Source organism: Ambystoma mexicanum, chromosome 13 (assembly GCF_040938575.1).
Source record: "Ambystoma mexicanum isolate Mex_15411 chromosome 13, UKY_AmexF1_1, whole genome shotgun sequence".
Lineage (NCBI taxonomy): Eukaryota > Metazoa > Chordata > Amphibia > Caudata > Ambystomatidae > Ambystoma > Ambystoma mexicanum.
This window is the reverse complement of record NC_090938.1, coordinates 776,742,461-776,760,717: the sequence shown is the minus strand read 5'-3', so window position 1 is coordinate 776,760,717 and position 18,257 is coordinate 776,742,461. Positions and strand designations below refer to the sequence as shown.

General features: G+C 47.9%; 1 protein-coding gene across 1 annotated transcript in view; it reads right to left on the bottom strand.

The window, feature by feature from the left end:
- Positions 1-18,257, bottom strand: part of LOC138520575 (E3 ubiquitin-protein ligase TRIM39-like) — a 551,427-nt gene that overhangs the window by 515,879 nt on the left and 17,291 nt on the right. The window contains exons 3-4 of the mRNA XM_069632911.1: positions 8,449-8,787; positions 7,887-8,049 (exon numbers count right to left, since the gene is read on the bottom strand). Of these exons, the coding sequence (XP_069489012.1) occupies positions 7,887-8,049; positions 8,449-8,787 (502 nt within the window). The remainder of the gene's footprint in view (positions 1-7,886; positions 8,050-8,448; positions 8,788-18,257) is intronic.

The window sequence follows — 18,257 nt, the reverse complement described above, 5'->3', positions numbered from 1 at the left end:
GGGTCACCTTATACCAGGATTTCCACTTCCACTTCTGCCTGGGTCACTTTATACCAGGACTTCCACTTCGGCCTGGGTCACTTTATACCAGGACTTCCACTTCCACTTCTGCCTGGGTCACTTTATACCAGGACTTCCACTTCCACTTCGGCCTGGGTCACTTTATACCAGGACTTCCACTTCCACTTCTGCCTGGGTCACTTTATACCAGGACTTCCACTTCGGCCTGGGTCACTTTATACCAGGACTTCCACTTCCACTTCTGCGTGGGTCACTTTATACCGGGACTTCCACTTCCACTTCGGCCTGGGTCACTTTATACCAGGACTTCCACTTCCACTTCGGCCTGGGTCACTTTATACCAGGACTTCCACTTCCGCCTGGGTCACTTTATACCAGGACTTCCACTTCCACTTCTGTCTGGGTCACTTTATACTAGGACCTTCACTTCTGCCTGGGTCACTTTATACCAGGACTTCCACTTCTGCCTGGGTCACTTTATACCAGGACTTCCACTTCTGCCTGGGTCACTTTATACCAGGACTTCCAATTCCACTTCTCCCTGGGTCACCTTATACCAGGACTTCTACGTTAACTTCTGCCTGGATCACTTTATACCAGGACTTCCACTTCCACATCTGTCTGGGTCACTTTATACCAGGACCTTCACTTCTGCTTGGGTCACTTTATACCAGGACTTCCACTTCTGCCTGGGTCACTTTATACCAGGACTTCCACTTCTGCCTGGGTCACTTTATACCAGGACTTCCAATTCCACTTCTCCCTGGGTCACCTTATACCAGGACTTCCACTTCCACTTCTGCCTGGGTCAATTTATACCAGGACTTCCACTTCCACTTCTGTCTGGGTCACTTTATACCAGGACTTCCACTTCCACTTCTGTCTGGGTCACTTTATACCAGGGTCTCCACTTCCTCTTCTGCCTGGGTCACTTTATACCAGGACTTCCACTTCCACTTCTGTCTGGGTCATCTTATACCAGGACTTCCACTTCCACTTGTGCCTGGGTCACTTTATACCAGGACTTCCACTTCCACTTCTGTCTGGGTCACTTCATACCAGGAATTCCACTTCCACTTCTGTCTGGATCACTTTATACCAGGACTTCCACTTCCACTTCTGTCTGGGTCACTTTATACCAGGAGGTCCACTTCCACTTCTGTCTGGGTCACTTTATACCAGGACTTCCACTTCCACTTCTGTCTGGGTCACTTTATACTAGGACTTCCACTTCCACTTCTGCCTGGGTCACCTTATACCAGGACTTCCACTTCCACTTCTGCCTGGGTCACTTTATACCAGGACTTCCACTTCCACTTCTGTCTGGGTCACTTTATACCAGGACTTCCACTTCCACTTCTGTCTGGGTCACTTTATACCAGGACTTCCACTTCCACTTCTGTCTGGGTCACTTTATACCAGGACTTCCACTTCCTCTTCTGCCTGGGTCACTTTATACCAGGACTTCCACTTCCACTTCTGTCTGGGTCACTTTATACCAGGACTTCCACGTCCACTTCTGTCTGGGTCACTTTATACCAGGGTCTCCACTTCCTCTTCTGCCTGGGTCACTTTATACCAGGACTTCCACTTCCACTTCTGCCTGGGTCACTTTATACCAGGACTTCCAATTCCACTTCTCCCTGGGTCACCTTATACCAGGACTTCCACTTCCACTTCTGTATGGGTCACTTTATACCAGCACTTCCACTTCCACTTCTGTCTGGGTCACTTTATACCAGGGTCTCCACTTCCTCTTCTGCCTGGGTCACTTTATACCAGGACTTCCATTTCCTCTTCTGCCTGGGTCACTTTATACCAGGACTTCCAATTCCACTTCTGCCTGGGTCACTTTATACCAGGACTTCCAATTCCACTTCTGCCTGGGTCACCTTATACCAGGACTTCCACTTCCACTTCTGCCTGGGTCAATTTATACCAGGACTTCCACTTCCACTTCTGTCTGGGTCACTTTATACCAGGACTTCCACTTCTGTCTGGGTCACTTTATACCAGAGTCTCCACTTCCACTTCTGCCTGGGTCACTTTATGCCAGGACTTCCACTTCTGCCTGGGTCACTTTATGCCAGGACTTCCACTTCCACTTCTGCCTGGATCACTTTATACCAGGACTTCCACTTCAACGTCTGCCTGGGTCACTTTATGCCAGGGTCTCCACTTCCACTTCTGCCTGGGTCACTTTATGCCAGGACTTCCACTTCTGCCTGGGTCACTTTATGCCAGGACTTCCACTTCCACTTCTGCCTGGGTCACTTTATACCAGGACGTCCACTTCCACTTCTGCCTGGGTCACATCATACCAGGACTTCCACTTCCACCTGGGTCATTTTATACCAGGACTTCCACTTCTGCCTGGGTCACTTTATGCCAGGACTTCCACCTCCACATCTGCATGGGTCCCTTTATACCAGGACTTCCACTTCCACTTATGTCTGTGTCACTTTATACCAGGACTTCCACTTCCACTTCCGCCTGGGTCACTTTATACCAGGACTTCCACTTCCTCTTCTGTCTGGGTCACTTTATACCAGGACTTCCACTTCTACTTCTGTCTGGGTCACTTTATACCAGGACTTCCACTTCCGCCTGGGTGACTTTATACCAGGACTTCCACTTCTGCCTGGGTCACTTTATACCAGGACTAACACTTCCACTTCTGCCTGGGTCACTTTATACCAGGACTTCCACTTCTGTCTGGGTCACTTTATACCAGGGCCTCCACTTCCACTTCTGCCTGGGTCACCTTATACCAGGACTTCCAATTCCACTTCTGCCTGGGTCACTTTATACCAGGACTTCCAATTCCACTTCTGCCTGGGTCACGTTATACCAGGACTTCCACTTCCACTTCTGCCTGGGTCACTTTATACCAGGACTTCCACTTCCACTTCTGCCTGGGTCACTTTATACTAGGACTTCCACTTCCACTTCTGTCTGGGTCACTTTATACCAGGACATCCACTTCCACTTCTCTCTGTGTCACCTTATACCAGGACTTCCAATTCCACTTCTGCCTGGGTCACTTTATACCAGGACTTCCAATTCCACTTCCGCCTGGGTCACTTTATACCAGCACTTCCACTTCCACTTCTGCCTGGGTCACTTTATACCAGGACTTCCACTTCCACTTCAGTCTGGGTCACTTTATACCAGGACTTCCACTTCCACTTCTGTCTGGGTCACTTTATACCAGGACATCCACTTCCACTTCTCTCTGTGTCACCTTATACCAGGACTTCCAATTCCACTTCTGCCTGGGTCACTTTATACCAGGACTTCCAATTCCACTTCCGCCTGGGTCACTTTATACCAGCACTTCCACTTCCACTTCTGCCTGGGTCACTTTATACCAGGACTTCCACTTCCACTTCCGCCTGGGTCACTTTATACCAGGACTTCCACTTCCTCTTCTGTCTGGGTCACTTTATACCAGGACTTCCACTTCTACTTCTGTCTGGATCACTTTATACCAGGACTTCCACTTCCGCCTGGGTGACTTTATACCAGGACTTCCACTTCTGCCTGGGTCACTTTATACCAGGACTAACACTTCCACTTCTGCCTGGGTCACATTATACCAGGACTTCCACTTCTGTCTGGGTCACTTTATACCAGGGCCTCCACTTCCACTTCTGCATGGGTCACCTTATACCAGGACTTCCAATTCCACTTCTGCCTGGGTCACTTTATACCAGGACTTCCAATTCCACTTCTGCCTGGGTCACGTTATACCAGGACTTCCACTTCCACTTCTGCCTGGGTCACTTTATACCAGGACTTCCACTTCCACTTCTGCCTGGGTCACTTTATACCAGCACTTCCACTTCCACTTCTGCCTGGGTCACTTTATACCAGGACTTCCACCTCCACTTCAGTCTGGGTCACTTTATACCAGGACTTCCACTTCCACTTCTGTCTGGGTCACTTTATACCAGGACATCCACTTCCACTTCTCTCTGGGTCACTTTATACCAGGACTTCCACTTCCACTTCTGCCTGGGTCACTTTATACCAGGACCTCCACTTCCACTTCTCTCTGGGTCACTTTATACCAGGACTTCCACTTCCACTTCTGCCTGGGTCACCTTATACCAGGACTTCCACTTCCACTTCAGTCTGGGTCACTTTATACCAGCACTTCCACTTCTGCCTGGGTCACTTTATACCAGGACTTCCACTTCCACTTCTGCCTGGGTCACTTTATACCAGGACTTCCACTTCCACTTCAGTCTGGGTCACTTTATACCAGGACTTCCACTTCCAATTCTGCCTGGGTCACTTTATACCAGGACATCCACTTCCACTTCTCTCTGGGTCAATTTATACCAGGACTTCCACTTCCACTTCTGCCTGGGTCACGTTATACCAGGACTTCCACTTCCACCTGGGTCACGTTATACCAGGACTTCCACTTCCACGTCTGCCTGGGTCACTTTATACCAGCACTTCCACTTCCGCCTGGGTCACTTTATACCAGGACTTCCACTTCCGCCTGGGTCACTTTATACCAGGACCTCCACTTCCACTTCTGCCTGGGTCACTTTATACCAGCACTTCCACTTCCGCCTGGGTCACTTTATACCAGAACTTCCACTTCCGCCTTGGTCACTTTATACCAGGACTTCCACTTCCGCCTGGGTCACTTTATAACAGGACTTCCACTTCCACTTCTGCCTGGGTCACGTTATACCAGGACTTCCAATTCCACTTCTGCCTGGGTCACTTTATACCAGGACTTCCACTTCCAGTTCTGCCTGGGTCCTTTATACCAGGACTTCCACTTCCACTTCTGCCTGGGTCACGTTATACCAGGACTTCCAATTCCACTTCCGCCTGGGTCACTTTATACCAGGACTTCCACTTCCACTTCTTTCTGGGTCACTTTATACCAGGACTTCCACTTCCACTTCTGCCTGGGTCACTTTATACCAGCACTTCCACTTCCGCCTGGGTCACTTTATAACAGGACTTCCACTTCCGCCTGGGTCACTTTATACCAGGACTTCCACTTCTGCCTGGGTCACTTTATACCAGGGCCTCCACTTCCACTTCTGCCTGGGTCACTTTATACCAGGACTTCTACTTCCAACCCATCCTATGTTTTAGGATGCTCTGAGGTCCCAACCCGCCTTCCCCCTTTTTACAAAAACACTGTGCAGAGGGTGGCTGACAGTAACAACATCCACTTACACACACTGGACATGTCCCGCTAATAGGGTCAGACAAAGTCAGGTACTCAATGCTAAATGCATACACCTGATACCGATTAGCTCTCCTCATACAAATAAAAGGCAGCACCCAGAGACACACTCTGAGCAAGGCAGAACACGAGTACGAGCAGGACTTCTGGGAAGAAGGTAAGCCTACTGGAGCATAACGACGGACCGAGGGACAGAAGCAGCGGGACGGAAACCCCAAGAATTCCTTACCAGAGGTCGTTGCCTCCAACAGGCCGCGGAAGACACGTGGAGAAGGCCAGATCCCACAAGTGAAGATTGCATTGTGTTTCGAGGCCACCAGAGACCATCCTGGGTGAACGGACGAGTTGGGGAGGCGAGGTCAAGCCTGTAGTACTAACCTGGACTCATGAACTGAAAATTGTAAAAATCCAGAACAGAAACACACAGCCGGTGTGTTAGGAAAACGATCTGAAAGACCGGTGTGTGTTAAGAGGTTTTTGAAGTAGCAACATTTATCGCAAGTGGAGGCTGCATGCGTGTGAATGAAACGTGAGGAAAGGCAGACCTCTGAATGAACTTTAAAGTGAACAAGTAGCTGCAAAGACAGCGATACTATGTAACGGAGTGGTCAGGTGAAAGGAAGTAGCCCAGTCGAAAGTCTCCGTTACAAGTGAACTGTTTGAAACATAAGCGTATGATCAGCAAAAGTGAAATAAAGAAGAGAACTCCAAGTGACATTTAGTCGAAGTGGTCCTGTGAAGGTCATAGTTAAATCCATTGCACAATTTAAGTCTTCGACTTGCTTGCATTGAAGAGACATTCTGAAAAGGGGTCTGAGCCAGACAGAGGGAAACCCGAAGTGAGATAAGCTTGGGGAAGGGAGCCTCCTTGCTTGTTTGTGTTGAATTACATATTTAGAGGGGTCCGAGCCCGACAGAGGGAGACCCAAAGTGAGACAAGCTTGGGGAAAGGAGCCCCTTACTTCTTTGTGTTGATCTTTATTTTTTGTGAGTTCTGAGCTCGGCAGAGGGGGACCTTCGTGAACTGTTTTGGATGTAACCTTGTTTTGAAGTCAAAGAAAAGAGACTTAAACGTGGAAGATCAGGCGGGCCTCGATCCACGTGGTGAACTGTTTATTTTTATAGAAGCTGCGCCAGAGTGTGTCATCCTGCCTACAGGGACAGCCTTATTCTGGGAGGTTTAATATGAGGAGGAGAGCTTGTTCAACCACACTTACTTATTTGAACATTGATTTTCCTTTCGCATACATTTTTCCTTTTTACACTTTTATACAAAGAATAGGGCAGGCATTAGGTTTTGTTAACATAGGTCATTTTGATTTGACAGACTCCACTAGGACTACAGTATTAATTATTTGATGGTCGAGACTACTCCCATCTTGGTTATAGGGCAGAATTGGAGTTTCTCCAACAGTAAACATTTCAATAAAGGTTTTACAAATTGTACCCATTGTGTCAGTGTCATACTTGTGACACCATGCCTCCCCTACCGCAAGCAATGTCTCTTTATCTCCTGAACATCAACTTTCTTATAGGGCCACTTTTCAACCACTCTTGTCTTTTTGTTAAGCCACAAACCAAGTACTTTCAATTCAACCTCTATTGGCTTTGACAATGTTAATTCATGACTAGTTGCTGTTCCTTTCACACCATAGTCATTCATTTACAAGCTCTACCTTTAAAGATGTTATATTAGCCTCTTTTCCTCTGCTAACAACAGTTATTCTCAAAGAAACCTTTACTTTAGCTTCATTTGGCTGAGGGCAATGCTTGTCCAACTCTTGGCTTATTGTAATGCTTGTTTTCTTTGGGTCACAATATTGAGGTTTAATACCCGGTTTCACAGGATACAGTTATTGTGACTTTACTCAGGCTTGGTCTTCGTGTTAAAATCACTTTTAGGCACACGCAACCCTTATTAATTTTGTTAAAGCTGTTTTTTAATCATTTATAATGTTCAAAACCTCCTTCCACAGCATATTCGTCTATAAACGAGTGCTACAATTGTTGCACTCCATTGTCTGACACGCTCCGGTCAGCTTCAGTCAATTTCACTCCCTCGCGAGTGAAAGCAACTGGTTACAATTGCCTGCCTGACAATGCCTGAAGGCTTGAGAATGCGCAGAAACACTCACCGGCCTCTTGGGCCACTGACACAGGCTGCTGGACTTCTACTACAGTGGTGTTCTCGGCTCGGCATACTTCCCTCAGCAAGCTGCCTTCGGTCCCACCCCAGAGGCATGGAGTTCAGCTCACCATGACCCCCTGGAGCATGCCAGCCTCCAGGCATGGTGTGCTGGATGCTTCTTGCTGTGAAATCTCTAAAATAAGGTTCACATGGGGTAAAGCTTTCAAATCTTAAGCTTCCCGCTGCGCAACCTCTGCAATCCAGGCTTTGGGGGAAAAGGACCAACTCAGGACTAGCAACTGGAATAATCCTTGTGTCATTTCTTTCCTCCCACCTCTGTGGATTCTGCCAGCAACGTGCTTTCCTCTGCCACTTTCTCCTGCCACAGCTGCTTCTGCTGCTGCTACAACTGCTACTGCCCCTCCAGCCACAACCACAACTAATGGCCTACACAAGAAGAAGCTTTTTAAGCCTCTCAGCCTCCCTCGGGTATGCTGTTAAGCCTAATTGCCTGACCTTCAGGTCTGCATTGGTCTTCAGCCATCTTCTTCATCCCAGTACTCTTGGGATTATGGGACTTGGAGTCCCAAACAGCAAAGTTAGTTCTAAATGGTAATTTACTATTTTTGACTTTAGAACTATTTTGCTTATACATGTTTACAAATGCTTCATCCTGTTTCTTCACAGAAGGGAAAGGCAGTTCATGTAGGCCACCATTTATAGGTTTCCTTTCTCTGTACCTTTGGGAGCAAGGGGGGATTTTTAGTAACTCCCTGTCCTGCTGAACCCGTTCTATCTCTGGGATCAGGTCCCTGTGGGTGGATTGCTGCTCTAGTTCTATAGGTTTCTGATCCCCTCTCACCTTCAGTAGATCCACGTCCTGTTGCTAACACTTCCTCGCCAGCTCAGGGGTCAGGTCCCTGGCAGTGGATCGTTGCTCGTACAGGTCTATAGATTCCTGTCTCACCTTCAGTAGATCCCTGTCCTGCTGCTGATACCTCTGTTCTATCTCTGGGATCAGGTTCCAGTCAGTGGATTGCTGCTCCTACAGGTCCATAGATCCCTGATCCCGTCTCACCCTCTGTAGCTCCCTGTCCTGCTGCTGATACCTCTGTTCCATCTCTGGGATCAGGCCCCTATGGGTGGATTGCTGCTCTAGTTCTATAGGTTTCTGATTCCCTCTCACCTTCAGTAGATCCACGTCCTGCTGCTGGCACGTCCTCTCCAGCTCTGTGATCAGGCCCCTGTGGGTGCTTTGCTGCTTCTCCAGTCGGGTCAGTTTCTCCTGAATCTTCTTCATCTTCTCCTCTTGCTCCTTCTCCAGTCTGCTGAGCAGCTGCTGTTTCTCCTTCTCCAGGAACTGCTTCAGGTGCTCAAATGTACTAAGGATGTTCTCTCTCTGCTTCATAATGTTTCCCTTAAAAATAGATTTAAACAAACAATAGACGCATTATATTTCTGATTATTATATTAACTATCATACAATATCTTACATATAACACCTGCAGTGGTTCCCTCTCAATAACTCTTAAAATCATAAACCTAACACACGTGAATTACCGATTGGCAATGATTATTGTTTATAAACCATTTTTTATTAAGTGTTCTCCATATTCCAATATTATTCATCATATTCGTGTTCAAATACACATTTTTGTTAGTGTTGACCAATCGTCCTATCCCATTCCTCCTTCCTCTCCCTCATTCTATCCCCTTCCTTCCCTTGCCCCCAATCCCCTGCCTCCCCCCTCCTGTAGTATCTCGTACCGATGTGCCCCTTCTCTCAGGCATCCATGTCCCATTTCCCCCATATCTTCTGACACTTCCTCATGGACCCACCGCCCTATTCATGTACATGATCTGCTCCATTCTACTAAAATGGCCCATTCCAATCTCTCAGGTTCCCATAGTGGGCATTTCCTAGGTCTTCCATTTTGCCACTAGGTCCCTTTTTACCACCATCGATGGTATGTGTATCAGTGTCTCTTCCCCTCTACTTCCTTCACACTCCCCTCTTATATGCAGTAACATCATTTTAGGAATGTTCCCACTTCCCTTCCACATTTGAGACACCGGCCATGCGTTACTCTACCCCTGTTATGCAGTCTATCTCTGGAATGGTGTACTCTGTGCAGAATGTTGTATTGTATGAGCCTCATCCTGGATGATACATTAACCTCTCTTGAAGCCACTCGCGCTTCTATCCATTTTTCCTCCTCCTGGGTTCCTGGGTCTCTTTCCCATCTCCCTTTCAGGTGTGACATGGGGGACGGGTTATTTATGACTTGATATAGTGTTGTTATCCCTTTCCCCTCTATTTTCTCTGTGAATAGATTAATCTCCGGGCGATGAGGGGGTGTTTGGGGAAGTCCAATTCCCCTCCAAATTGAGCTTCTACAGCGTGTTTTAGTCTCATGTATTTGAAGAATTCTTCCGGGCCCAGTCCATATTTTTCCTGCATTGTTGGAATGGGTAATCTCTATTATCCACTATATCTCCCAGTCTGCATATTTCCTTTTCCACCGAATGTGGCTGCCTCCCTAGCTTTTATATCTAATATTGGGATTTTCCCACAGTGGGGACTGTCTGGTAGCTTTCCCCTTCCATCCCATTGCGTGTGTGACTTCCTTCCTGATCTGCACCAATCTCGAGAGTACCCTTCGCCCTGGCTTCCGTACAGTATCTGTAAGGTGATTCAGCCTTCCATTCGGGACAGTTTCAGTCTTGTGTGAGCTAGATTTCCCCAACAAATACCCACTCCTTTGCTACCAGCAGATGGGCCGCCCAGTAGCATTTCCATATATCCGGCAGTCCTACCCCTCCTTCATATACCGCTTTTGAGAGCATCCGCAGGGCTATGCATGGATTCTTGTCACCCCATAATAGTCCTCTTTATAGCTTCGATGCTTGTGAACTGTATCTTGGTTGTTTTCACCGAAGTGTTCTGCAAGACATATAGCAGTCTGGGCAGTGCCATCATTTTTAATAAATTGACCCTTCCGAGCAGTGTTATAGGTAGGTTAGACCAATGTTCAGCGTCTTCTTGTAGTATGCGATTTATTGGTTCTAGATTATTTTTAAGAAACACATGTTCTTCCTTTTTGCACGGTTATACCCAGATACTTAAATCCCCCTTGCTCCACCCCGAGGGGTCATTTCTCAGGGACTGCATCTTTTCCCTGCTGTACTGGTATTATGACTGATTTCTCCCAGTTAACTCTCCAGACTGGAACTCCCGTGTGGTATCCATTACCCTTGGGCCCGTTCTTCTGGGATCCCTCAGATATATCAGAAGATCGTCTGCATATAGAGAGATTTTATCTTCCCAGTTCCTGGGCCATCAGAACCCTTGAATTGTAGGATCCGCTCTAATGCACTCAGCTAGTGGTTCGATCGCTATGAAGGATAGCAGCAGCGACAGTGGACATCCTTGTCTCATGCCCCTCTGGAGCGGGAAGATACAGGATATGTGCCCATTCACTCTAACTTTCGCGAGTGGTTGTGCATTTAGTAGTTGGGGCCCAGGCCTATTGCACCAAACCAAAGGCCTTCTCTAGTGCCATTATTGCCTGGGGACCCTCCAATGAGTCAGATAATACTAAAGTGTAATGTGCCCTTCTCAAGTACATCCTTTTGCTCTTCCTGGAACAAAACCACATTGACCCGAGTTCATTAGCTTGCGTATTACCCCTACTAGCCAGGTTGCTAGTATCTTGGCTAGGACCTTTGCCTCTCCATTCAGCAAAGATATGGGACGGTACGAGGCACATTTATCGGTGGGTTTACCTTTTTTGTGTATTATCACTATTGTAGCCGTTCTCAAGTCAGAGTGTGCCTTGTGCACAGCTTTCCATGAACATGTCCCACATTGGCTTGACCACATTGTCTCTGATTTATTTCCAAAATTCATTCGGGATTCCATTTGGTCCTGGGGTTTCCCCGAATTTAAGCTCTTAATTACCTCTTGTACTTCCTCCATCGTTATATCAATATCCATTACTGGTCGCGTTTGTTCAGCTACCTGTGGCAGGTTTACCCCATCTAAGTATCTCCCAATTTCAATCTCTGTAGGATCTCTGTAGGCCCTGGGACCGCACTGTATAGCCCCTGGTAAAAATGTGCGAAGTTGTCTACTATTTTTTCCCCTTCCGTGTAGATTGTTCCCTCCTCATTACCGATGCCCTTAACCCATCTGGACTCCTCCTCCCGTTTCTCCAACCATGCAAGCATCCTTTCACCTTTGGACCCGAGTTCATACACTCTGGCTTTCATGGCCCAGCATGCCTTTTTTGCCTCATCTGTCACCACTTCTTTGTATTGCCCAGCAACTTTTAGCATCTCTATTTTAGATTCTATTGCTTGTTCGTCTACGTTCCTCTTTTCTGTCCTAGCCACCTCTTCTTCTTCTAGTGTCTCCAGCTTTTCCTTTCTTTCTACTACTACTACTACTGTGTTATACTTCCCAAAGTGTGCAGCCACTCTTCACTGTGCCCTCATTCAATTCAAAGTATTTCCCTGTACAGTCTTTCATCTCCTCCCGTATTGTCTCAATCCCTAGGTGGTATGTGTTTAGTCCCCACTCCCCTTTCCCCTGCAGTCCCTCCCCTCTTATCGTAATATACAGCGGGGCATAATCCGATATCCCTCTTGTCAGGTATTCCGCTTCCAATACCCTTCCGGTGATGGTACATTGTACCAAAAAGTAGTCTAAGCGAGACATTGAGTCGTGTGCTCAGCAATAGTACGAGAACTGTCTTTTACCGGAGTGTAACCCTCTCCAGACATCCCCTAATCCTGTTGCCTCCAAAAAGGTCACCAGTTTGGTGCGCGTCTCCCGCCCGGGAGTTCCCCCATCTGAGGACATCTATTCGTCCGTGAAGGACGTCAGTAAAGTCACCTCTCACTATGGTTACATTTGCACCATGTGTTGCCAATATCGCCTGTATCTTGTTAAGTAAGTCCGGTTGTAATGGTGGAGGTGCGTACACATTCAGTATGGTAATTGCTTCCCCCCATAATTCCCCCGGTCACTACCAGATATCGTCCTCCCCTTCTCTCTCCACTTGACCCAACTGGAATGGAATGCTATGATGTCACGCGCAGGTCTGTGGCCACGTAGCGACCTCGGAAATCACCCAAGAACGGACAACAATCCTGCGGCAAGATTCGGTCTGGCAGCCCTTTCATGTGGAGTAAATGGAGGTTGCCATGGAGATTGACAACAAAGACATTCCTCCCGAGTCACGAGAGGAACCAGCGTACGCTACGACGGCCTGTCCACGTTCTGTCTCCGCCCTCCCAGGAAGTTAAATAGTCGTCCCTTCCTGTGCTCCAGTGCTTCTAATTGAAGTTGTGCCATTCCGTTCCTCCGACAAACTACTTTTCGTCCTTGCTTGAGACTTACTTGTGGATATCCGGCTTTTGACTCCTGCTTCGTTTTTGGACCTGACCTTGCCTCTCGATTCTGCTAAAATTTTGCCTTTCTGCTATATGACCTCGGACTGCCTTGACCTGCTATCTCTCTCTGATTCCATTACGATGCTTACTGGTGTGGGACTCCTCTCCTACTCCAGCCCGCTTCCCTCCAAACTCTGCTTCCCGTACCTTGCGGCATACTGCAGTAGGGCAGCATCGCCTTTTGACACCTTCAGCGCTTCACTGTCCTTATGCAACTTTAATTCTTCATGCTGTGGTAAGCTATCTGAGTTATTTCTGGGAACAAATTGTATTTCTGCTCTCTATCACCCAGCTCCCTCATAGCAGTGCTCCCGAACTACCTGTACCATAACGCCTTGCAACTACCAGCAACTTTGGATTACCTTTCTTCATGCTATTGTTTAACATCCGTATAGTGAACTTTCTCCAGTAACGAACCGCTCAACCCTTGGAAATTCTAGTGCACATTGAACGCTCTGCTGATCAGTGCACCATCCCGTCGCCAGTGCGTCCCTAGTGCCACCCGGGGTAGTATCCTACACTAACCTTCCCGTTTGTTATTTTCTCCCATCGTTGTTACCTTTTGGTTCGGCTTTGACCTACATTTTGGTGGTAAGAATTGAACCCTGACTGGGAGTGGGGTGGTATTAGGGGTTCTTTTGTCTATCCAGTACTCATTACCCATGGTTTCTTTTGGTTTGGGAATCCTGTCCTTAGCAAGACAATAACAAGGTACTTGTTCCGCTCTCTAGTGAGATTGCATGTGTTTATTGGTGTTCGGGCCATTAACGCTTGTTATTTCTTTTTCAGCATTGGTGTAAGCGGTGCGTGTGTTCCCCGCTCTTTTGTGAGATCAACTCCTCTGTCTGTCTTTTAATACAGCAGAGGGGTGTGTCGTAAAAAAGAGTTTCCCTCAAGTTGAGGATGCTTGTATTCTGGGAGGTCGTTTTCCAATCAAGCTCGTTGTCGATCCCGGCCTTGTGGCTTTGTCTACCTCCGAGACGACATCGCCCCTAGCAGTATAGGTGCAGTGAGTAACATACGACTGATGTGGACTGCCACCCCGCTGGAGCTTCTGTAGTATCCCGCATGTTCCACCAACGTGTATTGACCCCTGCCCAGAAACCTACACTCTGAGCCATCAAGTGCGTTTCCTGCAATAGTACTATGCAGGCTTTCTGCCTCATCAAATACATTGTCACCAGCCCCTCTCTACATCTCATAATTTCGGCATTTCACAACCCTACATTCTCCTTGCATCGTTCCGTGTAGTGTCATTTGCCTCTGCGTTGTCCTTTCCCAGGTGCGAGATCCCTTGCCTTGTTGTTAAGTCAAGATGTATACCGAACTGCATTTGTGCATGTCTAACTACCCATATTCTCTCGCTCCCTGCCCCTTGACCTCTCGAACAAACCCAACAACACCACCCTCCCCCACCCTATATTTCCCCCCAACTTATCTGTTGACCCCAAAACAACTATTGCTCGTCCGAACCCTTGATAGGGGTCTCGGGATTTGCAAGGGGGGCTATGCCTGCTGGCCGCTCTACCCGAAATCTTGATTTTTACCCACTTGAGTCTGTTGCTTATTCACTGTTGTTGCTCTCATTCTCCCCCTCCCCACTCCACCCACCTCCTGGGCCCACATCAATGTCAATTATTTGCAGTCTATCTTGCATATCTGCTGTTAACTGACTTCCAACTGCTTTTCCCTTCTCACCGTGGGGGCCATTTCTGTTCCTGCATTTTTCTTTTGCCCCTTCTGCTTTATGCATTGCTGTGGGCCGATTGTTTCTGTCCAGACCCATGCATCAGTAGGGCGCGTGACGAACCTAACTCCCTGAGGTCTGCAGACTTTTAGTGTTGCTGGATAAATTGTGGCATACTTCATTTCTTTTCCCCCTAGCTTCCTGTGCACCGCGTCAAAGGATTGCTGTGCATTTTGTACCGCTTTGGTGAAGTCAGGGTATATTGCAATCCTTGCCCCATTATACTCCAGAGTTCCCTTCTTTCTTGCTGCTTGTAAGATTACATCTCGATCGCGGTAATTTAACAGTTTGGCAATGATTTGTCTTGGTGGGACACCTCGCAGTGGCTCCTTACTTCGTACTACGTGCCCTTTCAATTGAGAAACATTTAGACAGCACATGTGGGCCCATCTTTCTTCCATCTGCTGCGTCCTTTTCTACATTTTTATCATGTCTCAAGGGGGTTATTACATCTTCGACAGACGATATACTCTCTTCCGCTTCTCCTACTCGCGCTGACACTTATGCAGGTACTATCTCCGGAGACTGACATCCAGACCTACTGCATCTATCCTTTGCTCCAGCTTTGTCTTTGCCTCGTGTACGGCTCTCAAGATTTCCTGGGTAGCCTGAGATTCTGTGTTTCCCGTTTCCTCCATTGTCGACTATGGTCTTGTCTCCGGTGCTTGTTGTGTTTTGGGCCCTCCTGTCCTATATGCATCAATCTTAAACTGATGGTTTGGTTTCTTGCCCTTATACTTATCCATTTTCATAATTGGGTGTAGCGTGGGTATCACACTTTTGCCCTCTGTATAGTCTTCCAGACAATTCCCTCTGCACTCTGTCCTGCCCCGCTCCCTCTATCTCCTTTGTTGCCGTGCCTCCTTGTAATAGCTCCTTTTACCAGCCCCTCTTCTGCAGGGCTTCCCATGCACCGTTTCACTGTTGACCTGGGGAGGGGGCTTTTTTAAAATCCTGATGTGTCCCTTGCCCCAATTCCGTTCGGTCATAGGGCTCTGGTTAGCCGATTGTCTGGAGGCGACTCCCAGCGCCTGACGATGGGTTGTAGTAGCTACTTGTGTTCCTTGCTGGTTGGCGCTGGGTACTGTGAGAAACCAGAGGGTGTCTCACCCGCTAGTCCCCACGGATCTCTCTCTCAGGTGGCCAGGGCACGGCCATCCCCTTTGGATCCAGACCCTGGGGGTGGGCCAGTGCGGGAGGATCATCTGGGTCAGGGGTACTTGGGGAGTGGGAGTGGGACACCTGATGGCGAGATGCAGTATCCCTTTCCCTCTAACACCTTTAACCCCTCCTACCAGGTAGGATACCGGGGAACTTTAACTCCCTCCCCTTCCCTACACGAACACTGCTACACCGACCGCCCACTCTGGGAGAAAACAGACTAATAACTGAGCAATGTACCTGACCTGTCTGACTACCATGGTCAGGCAGAGTCAGGCAATTATCTTTGACAATACACACCTGACTTCAATTGAACTTCCCCACACAGATAAAAGGCAGAGTACGAGAGCACAATTTGAGTGAGGCAAAGCACACGAAGGCGTGGTTCTTCCCAGGTAGCAGGTGAGCCAATGGAGAGAGACAGCAGACCGAGAAAGGAGAACAAGGAAGGAGATACCCTTGACCTTTTCGACGAGTGATCGTTATACTCGTAGGAACTTGAAAGCAGCACGTGTAAGGCCAACAAGGGAAACCGAAGAATCCTGCATTGTGTGCCTGAGATTTCCGAGGCCCTCCTGCATGAATGACCGAGTCTGGGAGGAGCAGCAGCCACTGTGGTATCGTCTTTGGCTCCGAGAACAAAGCCGCATACAGAGAAATCAACACAGCCGGTGAGTTGAAGAAAACTGCACTAGACCGGTCTGTGTTGAAACGAAGGTTGCAAGCAGTAACATTGTTACATGAAAAAGCGAACGTTGAAGCGTTTGATGAAAGACGCAGCTAAAGGCCAGACGGCTGATGAATTGTTTGAAAATTTAACATGAACGAAGATAAAAAATAGCAGAGTGGTTTGGCACTGCGTGTGTGCCCAATTGAAGGTCTCTGACTGATGTATCCCACAAAAAGTGGCAAAAGGAAGTGTAATATGTCAATCGGAGGATAGCTCAGGGGTCAGCGTGCTCGCCTTGGAAGCAAGACGACGCGGAGCACCACAGGTTCGATCCCCGGGTCCGCGCTTAGAAACCTCTGGGTATTAAGCGCGTTATAAATAACCTATCATATCATTTCATAATGTGAAAACAAAGAATAGAAATCGAATAAGAATGAATCAAAGTGGTCCTGCAAGGATATAAGTAAAATCCATTGCACAGTGGAAAGTCTTCGATTAGGAATAAATGCATCAAGGTCTGAGCCCGGCTGAGTGAGACCTATTGTGAATTTATCGAACTGTGAAAAAGGGGAAAGCGAGAGTGCAAGGTCCGAGCCCGATCGAGAGAGACCTATTGTGAATTGGTGTAACAAAGGGGTCGGAGCCCGGCTGAGAGAGACCCAGGGTAAACAATGCACCCGAGACTTTTGGCCTCATTACACGGTAGGCGGTAAGGGTTTACCGGTACCGGTAAGGGCACCGGTACCGGTAAACCCTTACCGCCTTACTACGAGTTCCCTTTGCGGGACCCGACCTTAACGGCTGGTTTTACCAGCCGTTAAAGTAGGGTGCCGCAAAGGGACCTTGGTGCTAATTACGGTACCGCAATTTGCGGTACCGTAATTAGCACCTTCCCCATTGCCATTGAGCCCTGTGGGGGCAAAAATGGGAATGGGGAAGTGCCTTGGTGAATGGGGAATTACCGCCCCCGCTCACCTTGGAGTAGGGCGGTAATTCCGCCATCCACCAAGGCGGACACGGTAAAATACCGGCGGCAACCATGGCGCTAATAGCGCCATGGTTACCGCCTACCGTGTAATGAGGCCCTTTGTAAGCGTGAGACTCCTGAAGAGAAAGTAACTTTGACGTTGTATTTTGATTCCAAGCCATTTTACGAATGAGAGACTTTATTGGGAAAGAGACTTTGTCGCAGAAGGCCCTGGTTTATATCCTGAACTGCATCCTTGTGCTGGAGAAGCCAGAATCTTTGCTAAACTCGAGTGTGCCACCTTGCCGCATGCTGAAAACGTGGGGAAGGGAAGCTAATTGACCGGCTGTCCTGACATATTTTTTCTTGAACACTCTTTCTTTTGCATTCATCATTTTCCCACAACATTTGTATTTAGAAGAAGGGATTGGCAATAGGTTTATTAGCATAGGCCCTTTTTATTTTGAAAAGACTCCACTAGGACTGTGTTATTTTTACTTTGATGGTTGTAGCCTGGTCACATCCTTAAATATAGGGTTAGATAGGCGTTCATCCAACCCATTGAAGTTCAATAAACACCCTTGAACTGTGATCACTTGTGTCTGTCTTCACTGTGTGAGATCATGCCTTCCTTACAGTACCGAAGACCAATGGGTGGTTGTTATTAGTAGACCCGACCCCTCGTTGGTGCTAGTGTCTGGCTGCTAGTGTAGTGTGTCAGCTAGCGGTAGGTGGTAATACATAGCTGGTTGTGGTTGTCGATGTGTTCCAGAGATACTGCAGTCTCTGGTTCTATAGTTCCACTGCCAGGCGGGGATAGATGTGTTAGGAAGTCACAGACACCGACAGGAGTCAGACTCTGGGAGGGCGCGCTCCGGTTTGCTT